Genomic DNA, 13,879 nt, shown 5'->3' on the forward strand with positions numbered 1-13,879 from the left:
GGTGCGAGACGCCTGGCTGCCCCCCGCCTGGCCCAGGGCCTCTCCTGGCTCTCACTCCCCCTTGCCTCGCAGAAAGCCGTGGAGGTGATGTGCTTCGTGCCCAAGCGGTGCAACGACATGATGAACGTGGGGCGGCTGCAGGGCTTCGAGGTAGGAGTCGGGGTGGGGGGGGGTCTCCTCTGAGCTCCGGGCATTGGGATCCCTCGGGGGTGGGGGAGGGGGGAAACAACTGTCTCCCCGCCACGCATAGGCCCTGTGCTGGGGCAGCCTCTGCTCCCGCCGCAGGGGGTTGGAGGTGGCTCTGCTGTCAGCCTGCCATGGCCCCCCCAGGGGCACTCTGGGACCCGGGGTTGTGGGGGGAATTAGGGGGTCTGTGCCCACTGGGGGGGGGGTTAGAGGATCCGTGCCCTCTGGAGGTGGAGGAGTTACAGGGTCCATGTCCCCTGTGGGAGGTTGGGGGGCTCCATGTCCCTGTGGGGTGTTGAGGGGGGCTCCATGGCTCTTTGCCCATATTCCAGGGTGCCGGGCCAGACCTTAGCTGCGTTCTGCCCCCTCGCCTGTTCGCCAAGCGGCCACCAGGGGGCACCGATTTCCCACAAGGCTCCCCTGGAGCTGGGATCTGAACCTGAGCACCCCAGTGGGTCCCGTGGGGCCGTGGCTGTTCCCTGACTGGCCAGGTGGAGTGGGTGCTGATGGGGGGCTGGGGTGTGGTCAGGTGGGGGGCGCTGGCAGGGTGGGTCAGGTGTTGGTGGGGCGCGGGGGGGGTGACAGGAAGTTGGAGAGGCTGGAGGGGGGGGCTTTTGGCCCCCACGTGACCCCTCCCTCCCGCCCCCCCAGGGCAAGCTGACGGCACAGGGCAAGCTGCTGCAGCAGGACACCTTCTGGGTGACGGAGCAGGACGGCGGGTTCCTGCCCCGCTGCCGGGAGCGACGCGTCTTCCTCTTCGAGCAGCTCGTCATCCTCAGCGAGCCGCTGGAGCGGCGCAAGGCCTTCGCCACGCCCGCCTACCTCTTCAAGAGCAGCATCAAGGTACCGCCGGGAGCCCCGCCCCGCCCGGCCAGGCCCCGCCCCCACCCAGGCAGCTCCGCCCCTGGCAGGCCCCGCCCCCACCCCTAGAAGGCCACACCCCCCCGTGCAGCTCCACCCTGCTGGGCCCCGCCCCCACCATGGAGCCCCGCCTCTGGCAAGCCACCCAAGAGGACTCCCCCTCTAGCAGACCACACCCCCGCCTGTGGAGCCCCGCCCCTGGTAGGCCCCGCCCCCCGTAGCAGGTCACACCCCCTCCCATGGAGCTCCGCCCCTGGTAGGCCCCGCCCCCCCATAGCAGGTCACACCCCCTCCCATGGAGCTCTGCCACTGGCAGGCCCCGCCCCCACCCCTAGAAGGCCACACCCCCCCGTGCAGCTCCACCCTGCTGGGCCCTGCCCCCACCATGGAGCCCCACCTCTGGCAAGTCACCCAGGGGGACTCCCCCTCTAGCAGACCACACCCCCACCCGTGGAGCCCCGCCCCTGGTAGGCCCCGCCCCTACCTGTAGCAGGTCACACCCCCTCCCATGGAGCCCCGCCCCTGGCCGGCTCCGTCCCCTCCCGTAGCAGGTCACACCCACCCCCGGAGCCCCACTCTGGTGGGCCCCGCCCCCACCATGGAGCCACGCCCCCACCCATGGAGCCCCGCCCCTGGCAGGCCCCTTCCCCACGTCTAGAAGGCCACACCCCACCCATGCAGCTCCACCCTGGTGGCCCTGTCCCCACCACAGAGCCCCGCCTCTGGCAGGCCACACCCCCACTAGGGAGCCCCGCCTTTATCGGACCCCGCCCATGCCAGAAGCCCAGCTCCCCCCTGGGAGCCCCGCCCCTAGCAGGCCTCACCCCGTCCTCACCTCAGGAAGCTCCGCCCACCCAGGCAAGTCCCACCTCTCAGAGGAGCTTCCTACCCCCTTTGGTGAGACCCAGGTGGCTGGAAGCTGGTGCCCAGCCCAGAGCTCAAGTCCTGGGGGCATCTCGCGTGGCAGGACCCAGGACCTGCCCCCCCACCCCAAACACACAGCAAAGGGGGCAGAGCTGGGTTCGCAGGCATCTTTCCCAGGGGCAGCTGCCAAAGGGAGGGGGAAGTGAGGGGCTGGGACCTCATGTGCTGTGGCCCCTGCAGCCCCCTGCCACTGTACCCGCCCTGTGACCCACGCCTGGGGGTCGCTCCCTGCCACTGTACCCTCCCCGCCCTGTGGCCCACGCCTGGGGGTCGCTCCCTGCCGCTGCACCCTCCCCGCCCTGTGGCCCACGCCTGGGGGTCGCTCCCTGCCGCTGCACCCTCCCCACCCTGCGGCCCACGCCCGGGGGTCGCTCCCTGCCGCTGCACCCTCCCCGCCCTGGGAGCCACGCCTGGGGGTCTCTCCCTGCCGCTGCACCCTCCCCGCCCTGTGGCCCACGCCCGGGGGTCGCTCCCTGCCGCTGCACCCTCCCCGCCCTGGGAGCCACGCCTGGGGGTCGCTCCCTGCCACTGCACCCTCCCCACCCTGCGGCCCACGCCTGGGGGTCGCTCCCTGCCACTGCACCCTCCCCGCCCTGGGAGCCACGCCTGGGGGTCGCTCCCTGCCACTGCACCCTCCCCGCCCTGGGAGCCACGCCTGGGGGTCGCTCCCCGCCCTTCTGCACCAGGGGGACTGGGGCCAGAGCCAGGGTACCCTCAAGGGGAACTGAGCACCCCCGGCTATGCCCTCTCCGGCCCGCTCCACCGTGGGCCCCCGGTCCCTGGCGGGGAGGGGGCAGCCAGTGGCGGGGGGCTGGGCTGGCTCCCCTCTCAGGCCCGGCTCCCTGCGGCAGGTCAGCTGCCTGGGGCTGGAGGAGGGGGTGGAGAACGACCCCTGCAAGTTCGCCCTGACGTCGCGGGGGGCCGACCGCAGCAGCCTCCGCTACGTGCTCCAGGCCGCGGCCCCTGAGATCGCCCGGGCCTGGGCAGCCGACATCAGCCACATCCTGGAGACGCAGCGTGACTTCCTCAACGGTAGGTGGCCCCCCCCCGGCTGCCCCGGCCCCCCCTTCTCCCCAGGGCTGCCCCAGCTCCCCCGCCCCACAGTCCCTGGGCTGCCCCGCCCACAGTTCTCCCCCCGGCTGCCCCGGCCCCCCCTTCTCCCCTGGGCTGCCCCAGTTCCCCCCCCCCCCCCCAGCTCCTGGGCTGCCCCGCCCACAGGCCTCCCCAGGGCTGCCCCAGCTCCCCCTTCTCCCCAGGAGTGCCCTGGCGCCTCCCCCATCCCCAGGGCTGCCCTAGCCCCTACTTCTTCCCAGGGCTGCCCAAGCTCCCCACCCTGCCGCTGGGCTGCCCCGGCCCCTCCCCGCCCCTTTGCTGCCCCACCCACAGCTCCACCCTTTGGTCTGCCCTAGCCCCCTCCCCGGGTTGCACTTTCTCCCCTCCCCACCCTTATCTGCCCTGCCCTAGGGCCCTGCAGGGTGAGAGGGTCCCAGAATGCGCCGGGGCGGGGAGCGTCCCCCAGGGGGTGTCGGCACGTGGGACCCTCCCTTGCCCCAGGCGTGTGGGGCCCGCGCGCTGTGTGAGCCCCCGTGTCTTACGTGACGCCCCGTGTGGTTCCCCCCCCCCCCCCAGCGCTGCAGTCGCCCATCGAGTACCAGCGGCGGGAGAGCAAGTCCCGCAGCCTGGGCTGGGTGGGGGCCCCACAGGCATCGCCACGCAGCGGCCCCCTGCGGCCCCACTCCTCTGCCTCCATGGACAGGAACATGGGGCCCGGCCTCCGTCCCTACAACTGCTCCCTGCCCTCGCTCTTCCTGCCCAGCAGCCACCCGCGCCCACTGCCCGCTGAGGTACTGGGAGGACTGGGGGGTGGGGGTGGGGCCTGGGAGTCCCAGCTGAGGTGTGGGGTGGGGGGCATGGACTGAGGTTGGAATCTGGGGGGCCCTAGCTGAGATAAGGGGGTGGGGGGCAGGGACTGAGGTCAGGGTCTAGGGGGGCCCAGCCCTGGGGAAGCCCCTTCCCTGAGCCAGGACTCCTGGTTCCACTTCTCCTTGCCCTTCCCTTGCAGCCTGTCCGCAGCCAGAGCTCCCCCATGCCCAGGACGGCCTCCCCAGCCCACGTCTGCCTCGACTTCCCCAGGGGCCCCCAGCCAGGCAAGCCCCCCTCTGGGGTGAGTGATGGGAACAGCTCCATGAGGGCTGCGTGGCTGGAGCTGGGGCGAAGGGAGCAGGTGTCGGGGGGGCTGGGGCAAGGGGGGCTCGCCGGGGAATGTCTCTTCTGCTCCTGCTTTGTAATATCGTCCCCCTGGGCCCTGCCAGTGCCCCCCAATCCTGACCCGCAGCCCCCTGCTACCCAGCCCTGGGCTCCCCCCCAGCTCTACCAGTGCCCCCAATATCGACCCGCAGCCAGGGCTGCCTGGGGAGTGCAAGTGGGGCAATTTGCCCCGGGCCCCACAGGGGCTCCCACAAGAGTTTTCGGGGCCCCCACGAGAGTTTTCGGCTTCGGGGGTCAGACTTCTTCCACTCCAGGTCTTCAGCGGCAATTCGGCGGCAGGGGACCTTCTGCTCCATGTCTCCGGCGAAGTGCCCCGAAGACCCAGAGCAGAAGGACCACTGCCGCCAAAGACCCCAGTCCCCCTGAATCCTCTGGGCGGCCCTGCCCGCAGCCCCCTGCTATCCCAGCTCTGGGCTCCCCCACCCCACTCTACCAGTGCCCCCAATCCCGACCGCAGCCCCGGTGGTGTTAGGGGGGAACCGCGGGTTCTGGGGAGCAGGGACCAGTGCTCCCCAGCATTGGGGTGGGCAGGGGAGTGCTGGGGGGCAGGGCCAGTTTGGCTGGGGATGGGGTGCTGACTCTGGCTGTGTTTGTCCCTGGCAGGCCCTGAGGGGGGCAGGCTGCCCGCCCCCCGAGCTGGGCTCCGACTCCCCCAGCGCCCGGCTAGCCAAACTCGACGAGGACGAGCTGTGACCCACCCCCTTCTGGGGACTCTGGAGGGTGCTGCCCCCCCACAGCCCAGGAAGTGACCTGTGAGGAACGGCTGGGCCCCCCCTCAGAGACAGGAGTGAAGCCGGGGAGACCTGGGGCCCTGCACCCCATGCTGGCCCCCCACCCCACCCCAGGAGAAGGGGCAGCCAGGCGGGGACCATGGATGTGACCTTGAGCATCTGCCTTTTGGCCAAAGACCCTCGAGCTGAAAGGGGTACGGGGGTCTGCCCCTCCCCCACCCAGGACCCTTCAGTGCACGGAGCTGCCATGGGGCTGGGCAGTGGGGTGCTGGGGAGGGGGCAAATGGGGCTCTGGACAGATGGGGAGGGGGCCTCTGCCCCCACCTGGGAGCTGAGTTGGACCCAGCCAGACCCCGACCCCGTCCCCCTGACCCCCAGCTGCGGCCCCTGCTTTATGGGGGGGTTGTTTCCCAGATGCCCCCCCCACACTCCCTGGGGACGTTTAGCAGCCCCAGGCTGTCAGGGCCCTCCCCCTTCTGCCCCCCCCCCATCTCTAGCTCCAGAGATTGCAACATCCCCCACCCCCGCCCCCAGTGACCCTCTGGCCTGGTCCAGCTGCCCAGCCCAAAGGCGGCTTCTCTCCCAGGCTTCACCTCTTCCCATGGGAATCAGGCCCCCTTTCTGGACCAGGGAATGCAATGTGGGGCCCCCTGGGCCCGCCCCCCAGGGGTCTCACCCCCGGGCCCGCAGGCCCCTGTATATGCATGCTGCTGGGCCCCGGGTTGGGAGTAGGGGAATTATTTTGTTTAATAATAAAGTTTTTGGTTTATCAAATGGGGAAAAACTGGCTGAGCTTGGAGCCCCCCAGGCACTTTAGGGGGTGACAGCACCTTCTGCACTCTTGGGGGGCAGCCCCCTGCCGGCCATCGGTAGGAGCAAGAGCACATGCTGGGCTCGCACCCGTGTGGGGCAGGTCCCTCTCTGGGGCATGGGCTCTGCGGCTAGGGGCCATGGGCCCCCCTAGGGCTCAGGGCATGGGGGCATCGCTGCCTCATGCTGACACCCCTGGCAGGGTCAGGGCCAGCTCCAGGGGTCGGGGGCAGCAGGGTGCCCCAGGCAAGGCCGTGGGGTGGGCCCCCGGCTTCGCAGCAGGAGGGGCCCCCTGAGCCCCAGGGACTGTGCCCACAGCTCATCCTGCGCTCACAGCCGCTAGCTTGGAGGGTGTTGACTAGTGGGGGGCTGCAGGTTGGGGGTATGGGGTGTTGGCAGAGCTGGGGCGGGGCAGTGGGTCAGGAGTGAGGGGCGGGGGCTAAACGGGGGCCCATGCATCGAATGGGGGCTAGGGATGGGGGCTGCAGGTTGGGAGTAAGGGGTGAAGGCTGTGGGTTGAGAATGGGGGCATGGGTGGGGGGCTTTCCTTTCCTGTTTATGGCCCCGGGGGGGCATTAAGACAGATCAAAGGGCCAGCTCCCCCTCCCCCTCCTGCTGGGGATGGGGGGGTGTTTACCCACCTGCTGGGGCTTGGCCCAGTCAGATTCCACAGCTCCCCAGGAATGAGCCCCCCCCCCGGGATTCCTGGATTCCCCCCTCCCAACTTTGCTCCCTGAAACAGCCCTCCCTGCTGTGGGCCCAAAGTGTGGGGGGGTCTGCTCTGACATTCCCCCCCCATGTGGGCTCAGCACCCCTCCGTCCCCCCAAAGGCGCTGATGGGGTGGGAGCGGGGGGATCACGTGGGGTCAGCCCCTCACCCGCGCTGCCCCCCTCCCCAGAGGTGGCCGCATTCTGGTGGTGCCTCACAGTGCCCCAGGGCTGCCCCCCGTTCTCTGGGCGGTGACCCCCATCTCAGCCAGGTCGGGGGGCGCCCCCCCACTCCCTCCCACTGGGGCCCTAGAGACTGGACCAACCAGAGTGCCTGGGACAGTGTCAGGCATTTAATGGGTGTCAAGCACTGTACATGGGGCAGGGGTGCAGCCCAGCCCCCTGGAGCCAGCCCCGCCCCCGCAGGCCCTGAGGCCCCTCCCAAGCTGATGTCAGAAGCATGTGTGTGACCTCACTCGCTGTGATGTCACAGTGACTGCGCGGGCCCCAGCGGGGGAAGGGGGATTTGGCAGCTGCCCCCATGTTCACTCTGGGGTCCAGGCATCAGCCCCCCGCCCCCCCCAGGACAGGGGGTCTCAGTGCCGTGTGTTTAGTTCTACCCACCTCCAACCCCCCCACACCCCGAGCCTCCAGCTGGGCCGGCAGTCCCAGGACTGGCCGCTCCATCATTCCTGGTGCAGAACCATGAGGGAGGAGGCCTGGGGGCAGGGGGTCCCCACACCCCCGCCCCCTGGGTCACAATGACTGGCTTTTCCAGCGGGAGTGGCTGTGGAAATTTGAGACTCCTGGGGGTGTCTCCGCGGGTGTGTCCAGGTGCTCTGGGGGGTGTCTCTGTGGATGACTGGGGTTCTCTGTGGGGGGGGGCATCCCCTTGGGTGTCGGGGTGCTCCGGGGGAGGTGTCTCCGCGGGTGTCTGGGGGTGCATCTCCATGGGTGTCTGGGGGAGGTGTCAACGCGGGTGCCCAGGGAGCTCTGGGGGGGCGTCTCCATGGCTGTCCAGGGTGCTCTGGGGGAGGTGTCTCTGCAGGTGTCTGGGAGGGGTGTCTGCATGGGTGTCCAGGGTGCTCTGGGGGGGGCGTCTCCGCGGGTGTCCGGGGTGCGGTCATCGAGGGTGTCTGGGGTGTTTTGGGGGAGCGTCTCCATGTGTGGCTGGGGTGTTCCGGGGGGGGGGGCATCTCTGTGGGTGTCCATGGTGCTCTGGGGGGGGGGCATCTCTGCAGGTGTCTGGGGTGCTTGGGGCTGGGGGTGTCTCTTCGACCCAAAGTTTTCCCAGGATGGCATTCTCGGTCGCGAAACGCCAAACTCCAGGCATCTCACGGCGACTGTCTCAAAGTTCCCTGTGGAGAGGGATGGCCCTGGCTGTGCCCCGGGTGTCTGGGCTGCCTGGGGAAAACCCACCCGGCCTGTGGGGATGCGAGGGTCCACCCTGGAGGAACCCAGCGCTTTGGGGCCGCATGATCAGGGCCACCTGGGCCCTTTCAGAACATTCCTAGGGGCGAAACATTCCCAGCTGGCCTCAGCGGCCGGACTTGGGACCTTTCCCGCCCGATGGAAAATCCCGGCTTGGACCCGCGCTGCCTCGTGCATCCGCCGTGCGTCTCCAGGGGTGTGTGAATTGTGTGCGCACAGTGTGGAGTGTTTGCATGTGTGCCCACGAGCGCTGCCTCAGTTTCCCTCCCCCCTGCAGGGCTCCGTCCCCCATAGCAGCTGCGCCGCCCCTCCCCGCGGCCCCCGCCGCGGCCCCCTCACTCCTGCTTGACGGGGCCCAGCTGGGCCCCGCGGCCCTTGGGCCGCTTGCCCTGGTGGGTCTTGACGTGCTTGGCCAGGTGGTCGCTGCGCATGAAGTGCTTCCCGCAGCCCTGGCACCCGAAGCGCTTCTCGCCCGTGTGAGTCCGCAGGTGGCGCTGCAGCTCGTCCGAGCGGGTGAAGCTCTTCCCGCAGTACAGCCAGGTGCAGACGAAGGGGCGCTCGCCCGCGTGCCAGCGCAGGTGGGCCTTCAGGTGGGACGTCTTCCCGTAGACCTTCCCGCAGCCCGGCAGGTGGCACACGTGCTGCTTCTTCCTGCCCGGCTCCTCGGCACCCACCTGGCAGTTGGGGCACCGGCAGCGCCGGCAGCGCCGGGCCGGGGCCAGCAGCCCCTTGGGGGAGCTGGCCAGCAGGGCCGGGAGCGGGGGCTGTGGCCCCAGCATCAGGGGCCGGCTCAGGTGGAAGGCGGGCAGGTGGCTCGGGGTGGGCTGCTGCAGGCTCCACCAGGGGGCATCTTCGGCTTGGCCCCCCGGGGGGGCGGCAGCTGGGGCGCTGGGGGGCCCGGGGCCCAGGGGCCGGGGGGCCATGCCGCCGGAGCTCTGCAAGAAGCTGGGGAAGTCCTGAGCCTCAGGGAAGTGGTAGGCGGAGCCGGGCGGCCCCTGGGGAGCCAGGACCTTGACGGGCGACAGCTCGAAGGAGTAGGTGTGCTCGGCTGGTGGGGTCAGGGGCAGCTCGTGGGAGCCCGGGGCCCCGTGCCCGGGGTACTGCGCCTTGGGCAGCCCGAAGGCCATGGCGGGGGCACTCAGCCCAGAGCCGGCTGGCACCTCGTTGCTCCAGAGTTGAAACATCCCAGCGGGTCCACCCGCAGCCTCAGAGGCGGCCGGGGCGAAGTCCGCTTGCTCGGGGGAGGAGACGGGGGTCCTGTCCTGGGGCAGAGAGAGCCAGAGTCAGGCGGGGCCGGACCCGGCAGCGAGAACAACCCCCTACCCAGTACCAGCCCTGCAGCATCGTCCCCCCCCCAGCCCCTGCATCACCTGCCCCCCCACCCTGAGCATCTTCCCCCCCCTGCACTAGAGCGTCACCCCCCAGCCCCTGCATCACCTGCCCCCTGAGCATCTTCCCCCCCTGCACCAGAGCGTCACCCCCCCAGCCCCTGCATCACCTGCCCCCCACCCTGAGCATCTTCCCTCCCCTGCACCAGAGCATCACCCCCCAGCCCCTGCGTCACCTGCCCCCACCCTGAGCATCTTCCCACCCCCTGCACCAGAGCGTCACCCCCCCAGCCCCTGCATCACCTGCCCCCCCCAGCCACAGCAACCCTCTCCTCTGCCAGAGCATCACCCACACGCCTTCCCATCACAGCATCACACCCCCCAGCCACGCACCGCAAGCTGCAGCATCACCCCCCTGGGGCACTCCCCTCCCCAGCTCCACCAGTCCTGCCTCCAGGGGGTGCCCACGGCCCCACAGAACAGAACCCACCCCACAGCCCCAGCCGCTCATTAGCCTCTGATGCGAATGTCCCGGGGCACCGCAGCAGGGCTGACCCACCCCCAACCCCAGCTGGCTCCTGCCCTTCCCAGCTTCCTGCCTGGAGAGGCAGCGGGTGGGGGCAGGAGGCTGGATGTGGAAGGGGCTGCGTGGTTCCTGGGCGACCCCCGGGCAACGCTGGGCACAGCTCAGACCAGTCTAGGGGGCCCAGCACTTTGCCCGAGTGGAGCCAAGCACAGTTCTGGGGCGGGAGCTGGGGGTCTGGAGCTGCAAACTCCTCCCCCTCCCCTGGCAGCCATGCCAGCGGCTGTGTGTGCCCTGCCCAGGGCAGGTCAGGCCCCTGGGGGGCTCCCCCCAAGCTGATCAGCCTCAGGATGGGAATATATCCCAGTCGATGATACCCTCCCTGTGCCAGCCCCCAACGCCTGCGCCCTAAGAGATGCCAACCAAGTCATGCCAGCAAAGCGGCGCTCTGTGTCGCTAGCAGCCCCTGGGGTGACTAGAAAGTTGAGGGGTTTGCAAAGCTGGGTTATTAACCCAAGCCCCGATGAGTGTCCCCCTGCCCAGCCCATCTGCACAGGGGAGGGTGTTACACTGAGCCTGCCACTGCCCTGTCCGGGATACCCAGCAGGGTCCGGTCTTGTCCGTCTGACAGGCTGTTTCCACCAGGAGGTGTTTTACCTTGGAGATCCCGGAGTGTTTCTCTCTAGAGTTTTGAGAACTTTGCTTTGCCACCCGGTCCCGTGCCATGGGAGGGCTCGCCCACCAGGCCCCAGCCCGGTCCCATGGGTGCTGCTTTGGGGTCCCCACTGAACTCACTCCAGATTTCACCCGGGTATCTGGGAGCAGAGTCTGGCCCAGAGGTTGGGGGCTCTTCACTAGGTGGCCCCTGCACCACAAGGGAGACGTGGAGACCTCCCTGTGCGTCCTCTGTCACCAGTGGTTTGGGCATGGGGGCACTCACCCTGATGCACACGTGCGAGGGGCGAGCCAGCCTACTGGGCTATAAATGGGACAAGGGGGGCTCAGCTGAAGTTCCAGGGGAACCGGAGCCCTGGGGAGAGGCGGGTGGCAGGGGCTGCAGTGGAGAAGGCTCTCGCACGGGAGCCCAGCGAGAGCTAAGGAGGCAGCTCCAGATTTGCAGAGTGACTCATGCCCTGTGATTGGGGGGGGGGGGTCTAAAAATGTGACACCCCCCAACCCTAACCAGAGAGGGAGCAGGACCCACCGCTCAGCTCCCTCTGACAGTCACAGGCTAGAGGATTGTGGGTGCTCGAACTGGGAATGGCAGCCTGGGGGTCAGGGGACGTGGCGCACCCCGGACAGCTGGTGAGCAGTCTGCCTGTCCCAGCGGCCTCTGGGCCTGTGCAACTGGGGTCACAGCCTTGAGCCCAAGTCCCAGCTGGGTAACATCAGCCGCTTGCGGGTTCTGGTCCCTGGGGCTCCAGGGGGCCGGGGCTTCCCACCAGCCCCTCTGGAAGAATGAACTTTTCTAGGCAGGCAGCTGCCCTAGGACTGGGCAGCCCAGTCATGGCCCAGCACCTGGGGCTGGCAGGTAGCTGCCTGTCCCCCCAAGCCCCGGCAGAGGGTGTGTGGCTGGCTGGCTGGCTCCATGTGTGTCTCCGTCTCTGGGTGCGACAGACCCGCTCGGCCCCAGGGGACCCGGGGAAGAAGCCCAAGGGGCGTGGGTCTAACACAGAGGCAAAGCCTGCGGGTTAGCTGCCCTCCCCTGGGCTCAGCTCTGAGTGGGAGGGATCCAGAGGGCGGGCCGGGGTCAGAAGATTGTTCCTGTCCCGTGCCAGGCTAAGCGCAAGGAGAGGATCTTCCATGGGAATCGCCTCTCTTTGCTCCCCCCCCCTCAAAAAAACCCACCCCCCTCTCGGTTCCGGACAGCGATCTGCCTCCCAGCAAGGCGTGCTCAGGATCGGGGCCCCCGGAGTGCTGTTACATCCCCCCAGCCCAGGGTTCGCCTCCCCGCCCCGCTGCGTGGCAGGGCGCAGGACTTGGGTAGGAAAGGCGCAGCTCTCCGGGGCGCACGCAGCATTCCAGCTGGGAAGGCGCCGGGGAGGGGGCGGGGGTCCCTTGGCCCATCCCCAGCCCGCTGGCGCGGGGAGCCGGCAGATCGCCTGAGTTCCCGGCCGGAAGGGAAGCCCCTTACCTGCAGCAGGGCTGGGGTCCGGGAACTGGGGTCCGTGCGCGCTGCGCCCAGGCTGGCCACGGCCGGGGGCTCAGGGCTGCTCCATGGAGCGCGGCGCGCCGCGGCTCGCAGGCGTCTCCCTCCTTCTCCAGCCGCCGCTTCTCCCCCGGCCGCATCTTTTGGCTTTTCCCCCTGCGCGTAAACTTTTGTTTTTTTTGGGGCTGCCCCCTCAGCCAATCAGGAGTGCGGAGCGGAGGCAGCCTTTGAAGTCCGGGAGCGAACCAATCATTCAACTCGATGGAGGGATTTCAAAGGGGTCTGGCTGGGTCTCCTTTAAGCGCCGGGCTCCCCTGCTGGGCCGCTTGTTATGGATGCAAAGGGGCCGATTGGGCTCGTGTGAAGAGCCCCGGCTGCTCGTTTTATCTCTTGAAAGGTAGAGCGCGAGGTGGGGTTTTTAGGGAGTTGGCGGGGGGGAGGGGAATGAGCGCGTGGGATGCAGCAAATGGTTCCTCTTGGGTGGGTGACATGGCAGTCCAGCAGCAGGGCCTGGCCCTGGAGACTCACCCCAGAGCTGGCTGCATCTAGGATAGGGGAGGGAGTTTGTGGGTCCAGGACGCCCCCTGCCCAGTGCCTTCCACCCAGTTTAAGGGCCCAGGACGCCCCCCCTCGCTCTAACCACTGGGCCATCCTGCCTATCTCTGTCTAGTGGCCACCCCAACCTGCACCTTCCTGCTTTGTGGCCATACAGATGCAGGGAGGGACCCACAGGAACCCCCTCAGCTTGGCACCCCAGGATCAGGTGGCCACCGGGTCGTTGGGGGCCCACTGCTGCTTGGCTCACTTCGTATCCAGCCTTCAGACACTCCTGGTAACAGAGCCGGGTGTTTTGGACACGCGGGAGATTCCCCCAGGGGCTCTGCACCAGGGAAGGCTGTCACTGACTCACCGATCATGCCCACTCTTGGCCCTGTATGGTCCCTGGGGCGAACCCCCTTCAGTGAGACAGCCCTTCTCGGGGGCTCACTCTCTCTCGGGAGTTAAGCCCCTCCACCTCTTGGAACCGCACCTCTCTTGTCACAAAGGACTCCCAGAGATCGCCGCACAGACCACCCCCTCCGGGGAAAGGGAGGGGGGAATGAAGCATCAACTCTCCCATGCCTGACTTGGGGGGGTGCGGATGGTCAGAGACCTCCTTGAAGTCAGTAATGTAATTAGGATTTGCTCCCAGATACCCTGGTGATGGGCACCTGCGGGAAAGTGAGAGAGACCGACCGGTAGATGGACAGAATTACAGCAGGATGGCTGGACAGACAGACAGACGATACCCCCCCCCCCAAACACACACACCTTTCTCCAAGGCCTGCCAAGGCTCCGCTTTGCCAAGACTGGCCAGCTGGCCTCCTCTTTCCACGCGGAACTGGCTCCGGCCCTGAGACAGGGCCTGCGTCCGTGTGTCCGGCCTGGGGGGTGGCACCCCGCTGCATCTGTGCCTGTCCGCTGCTCGGCAGGGGCCTGGCTGTGGCTGGTGGACCCAGACAGGGGCTGGCATCCATCTGCCCTGCCCAGGTGGTGAGATACAGTGAGCGAGCAGCGAGGGCCAGCAGGCAGGAGCTGGCAGGAGGCAGGTGGGCCCCAGCCTGGCGGGGGCGGGGGTACTGCACTGCATGGAGGGGGTGTGGGGGAGTTATGTGTGTCAGCCATGCTCTGAATCCTTCCCACTCCATCCCAGTTGCCCCTCCCCCAGCTCTCCTCCCCTCCCCCGACCCCAAGGCCTTGGGAATACCTGGGCCCAGGCCTGCCCTTCCATGAGCCCCAGGGCTAGGTGCAGGGCATTGTATGCAAATAGCCCATTGTGCTGCCTTATCTCCCTGCTCTGGGCTGCCCCCACCTGCCCTGGGATCAGGGGGCCCAGCCACCCTCCATTTGCGCTTTCCATCCCTAGGGTGGGTTTCACTGAACTCCCTGGGAGGGGTTGTTTCTGTCCCTCCGTCCCCCT

The 13,879-nt window shown here is 68.5% G+C and overlaps 2 protein-coding genes across 12 annotated transcripts in view; one reads left to right on the forward strand and one right to left on the reverse strand.

Moving 5' to 3' along the window:
• The window catches only part of ARHGEF25 (Rho guanine nucleotide exchange factor 25), a 32,000-nt gene extending 26,256 nt beyond the window's left edge, over positions 1-5,744 (forward strand). For 7 of the 11 annotated variants that reach the window (XM_043532816.1, XM_043532817.1, XM_037884160.2 and 4 more), the window contains 6 exons: positions 73-150; positions 838-1,029; positions 2,823-3,003; positions 3,601-3,815; positions 4,034-4,135; positions 4,843-5,744. In XM_043532816.1, coding sequence (XP_043388751.1) covers positions 73-150; positions 838-1,029; positions 2,823-3,003; positions 3,601-3,815; positions 4,034-4,135; positions 4,843-4,932 — 858 coding nt within the window. In that variant the 3' untranslated portion in view covers positions 4,933-5,744. The remainder of the gene's footprint in view (positions 1-72; positions 151-837; positions 1,030-2,822; positions 3,004-3,600; positions 3,816-4,033; positions 4,136-4,842) is intronic. The other 4 variants (XM_043532819.1, XM_043532815.1, XM_037884162.2 and 1 more) reach the window with 1 other exon arrangement.
• A 2,510-nt stretch (positions 5,745-8,254) lies between these two features.
• Positions 8,255-9,106, reverse strand: LOC119564282 (transcription factor Sp5-like). Its single transcript, XM_037883668.2, has one exon. It carries the CDS (start codon positions 9,101-9,103, stop codon positions 8,255-8,257), a length of 849 nt encoding a protein of 282 aa, XP_037739596.1. The 5' UTR covers positions 9,104-9,106.
• Positions 9,107-13,879: the final 4,773 nt, after the last annotated feature.

This window comes from Chelonia mydas, chromosome 20 (genome assembly GCF_015237465.2).
Source record: "Chelonia mydas isolate rCheMyd1 chromosome 20, rCheMyd1.pri.v2, whole genome shotgun sequence".
NCBI classification, from domain to species: Eukaryota; Metazoa; Chordata; order Testudines; family Cheloniidae; genus Chelonia; species Chelonia mydas.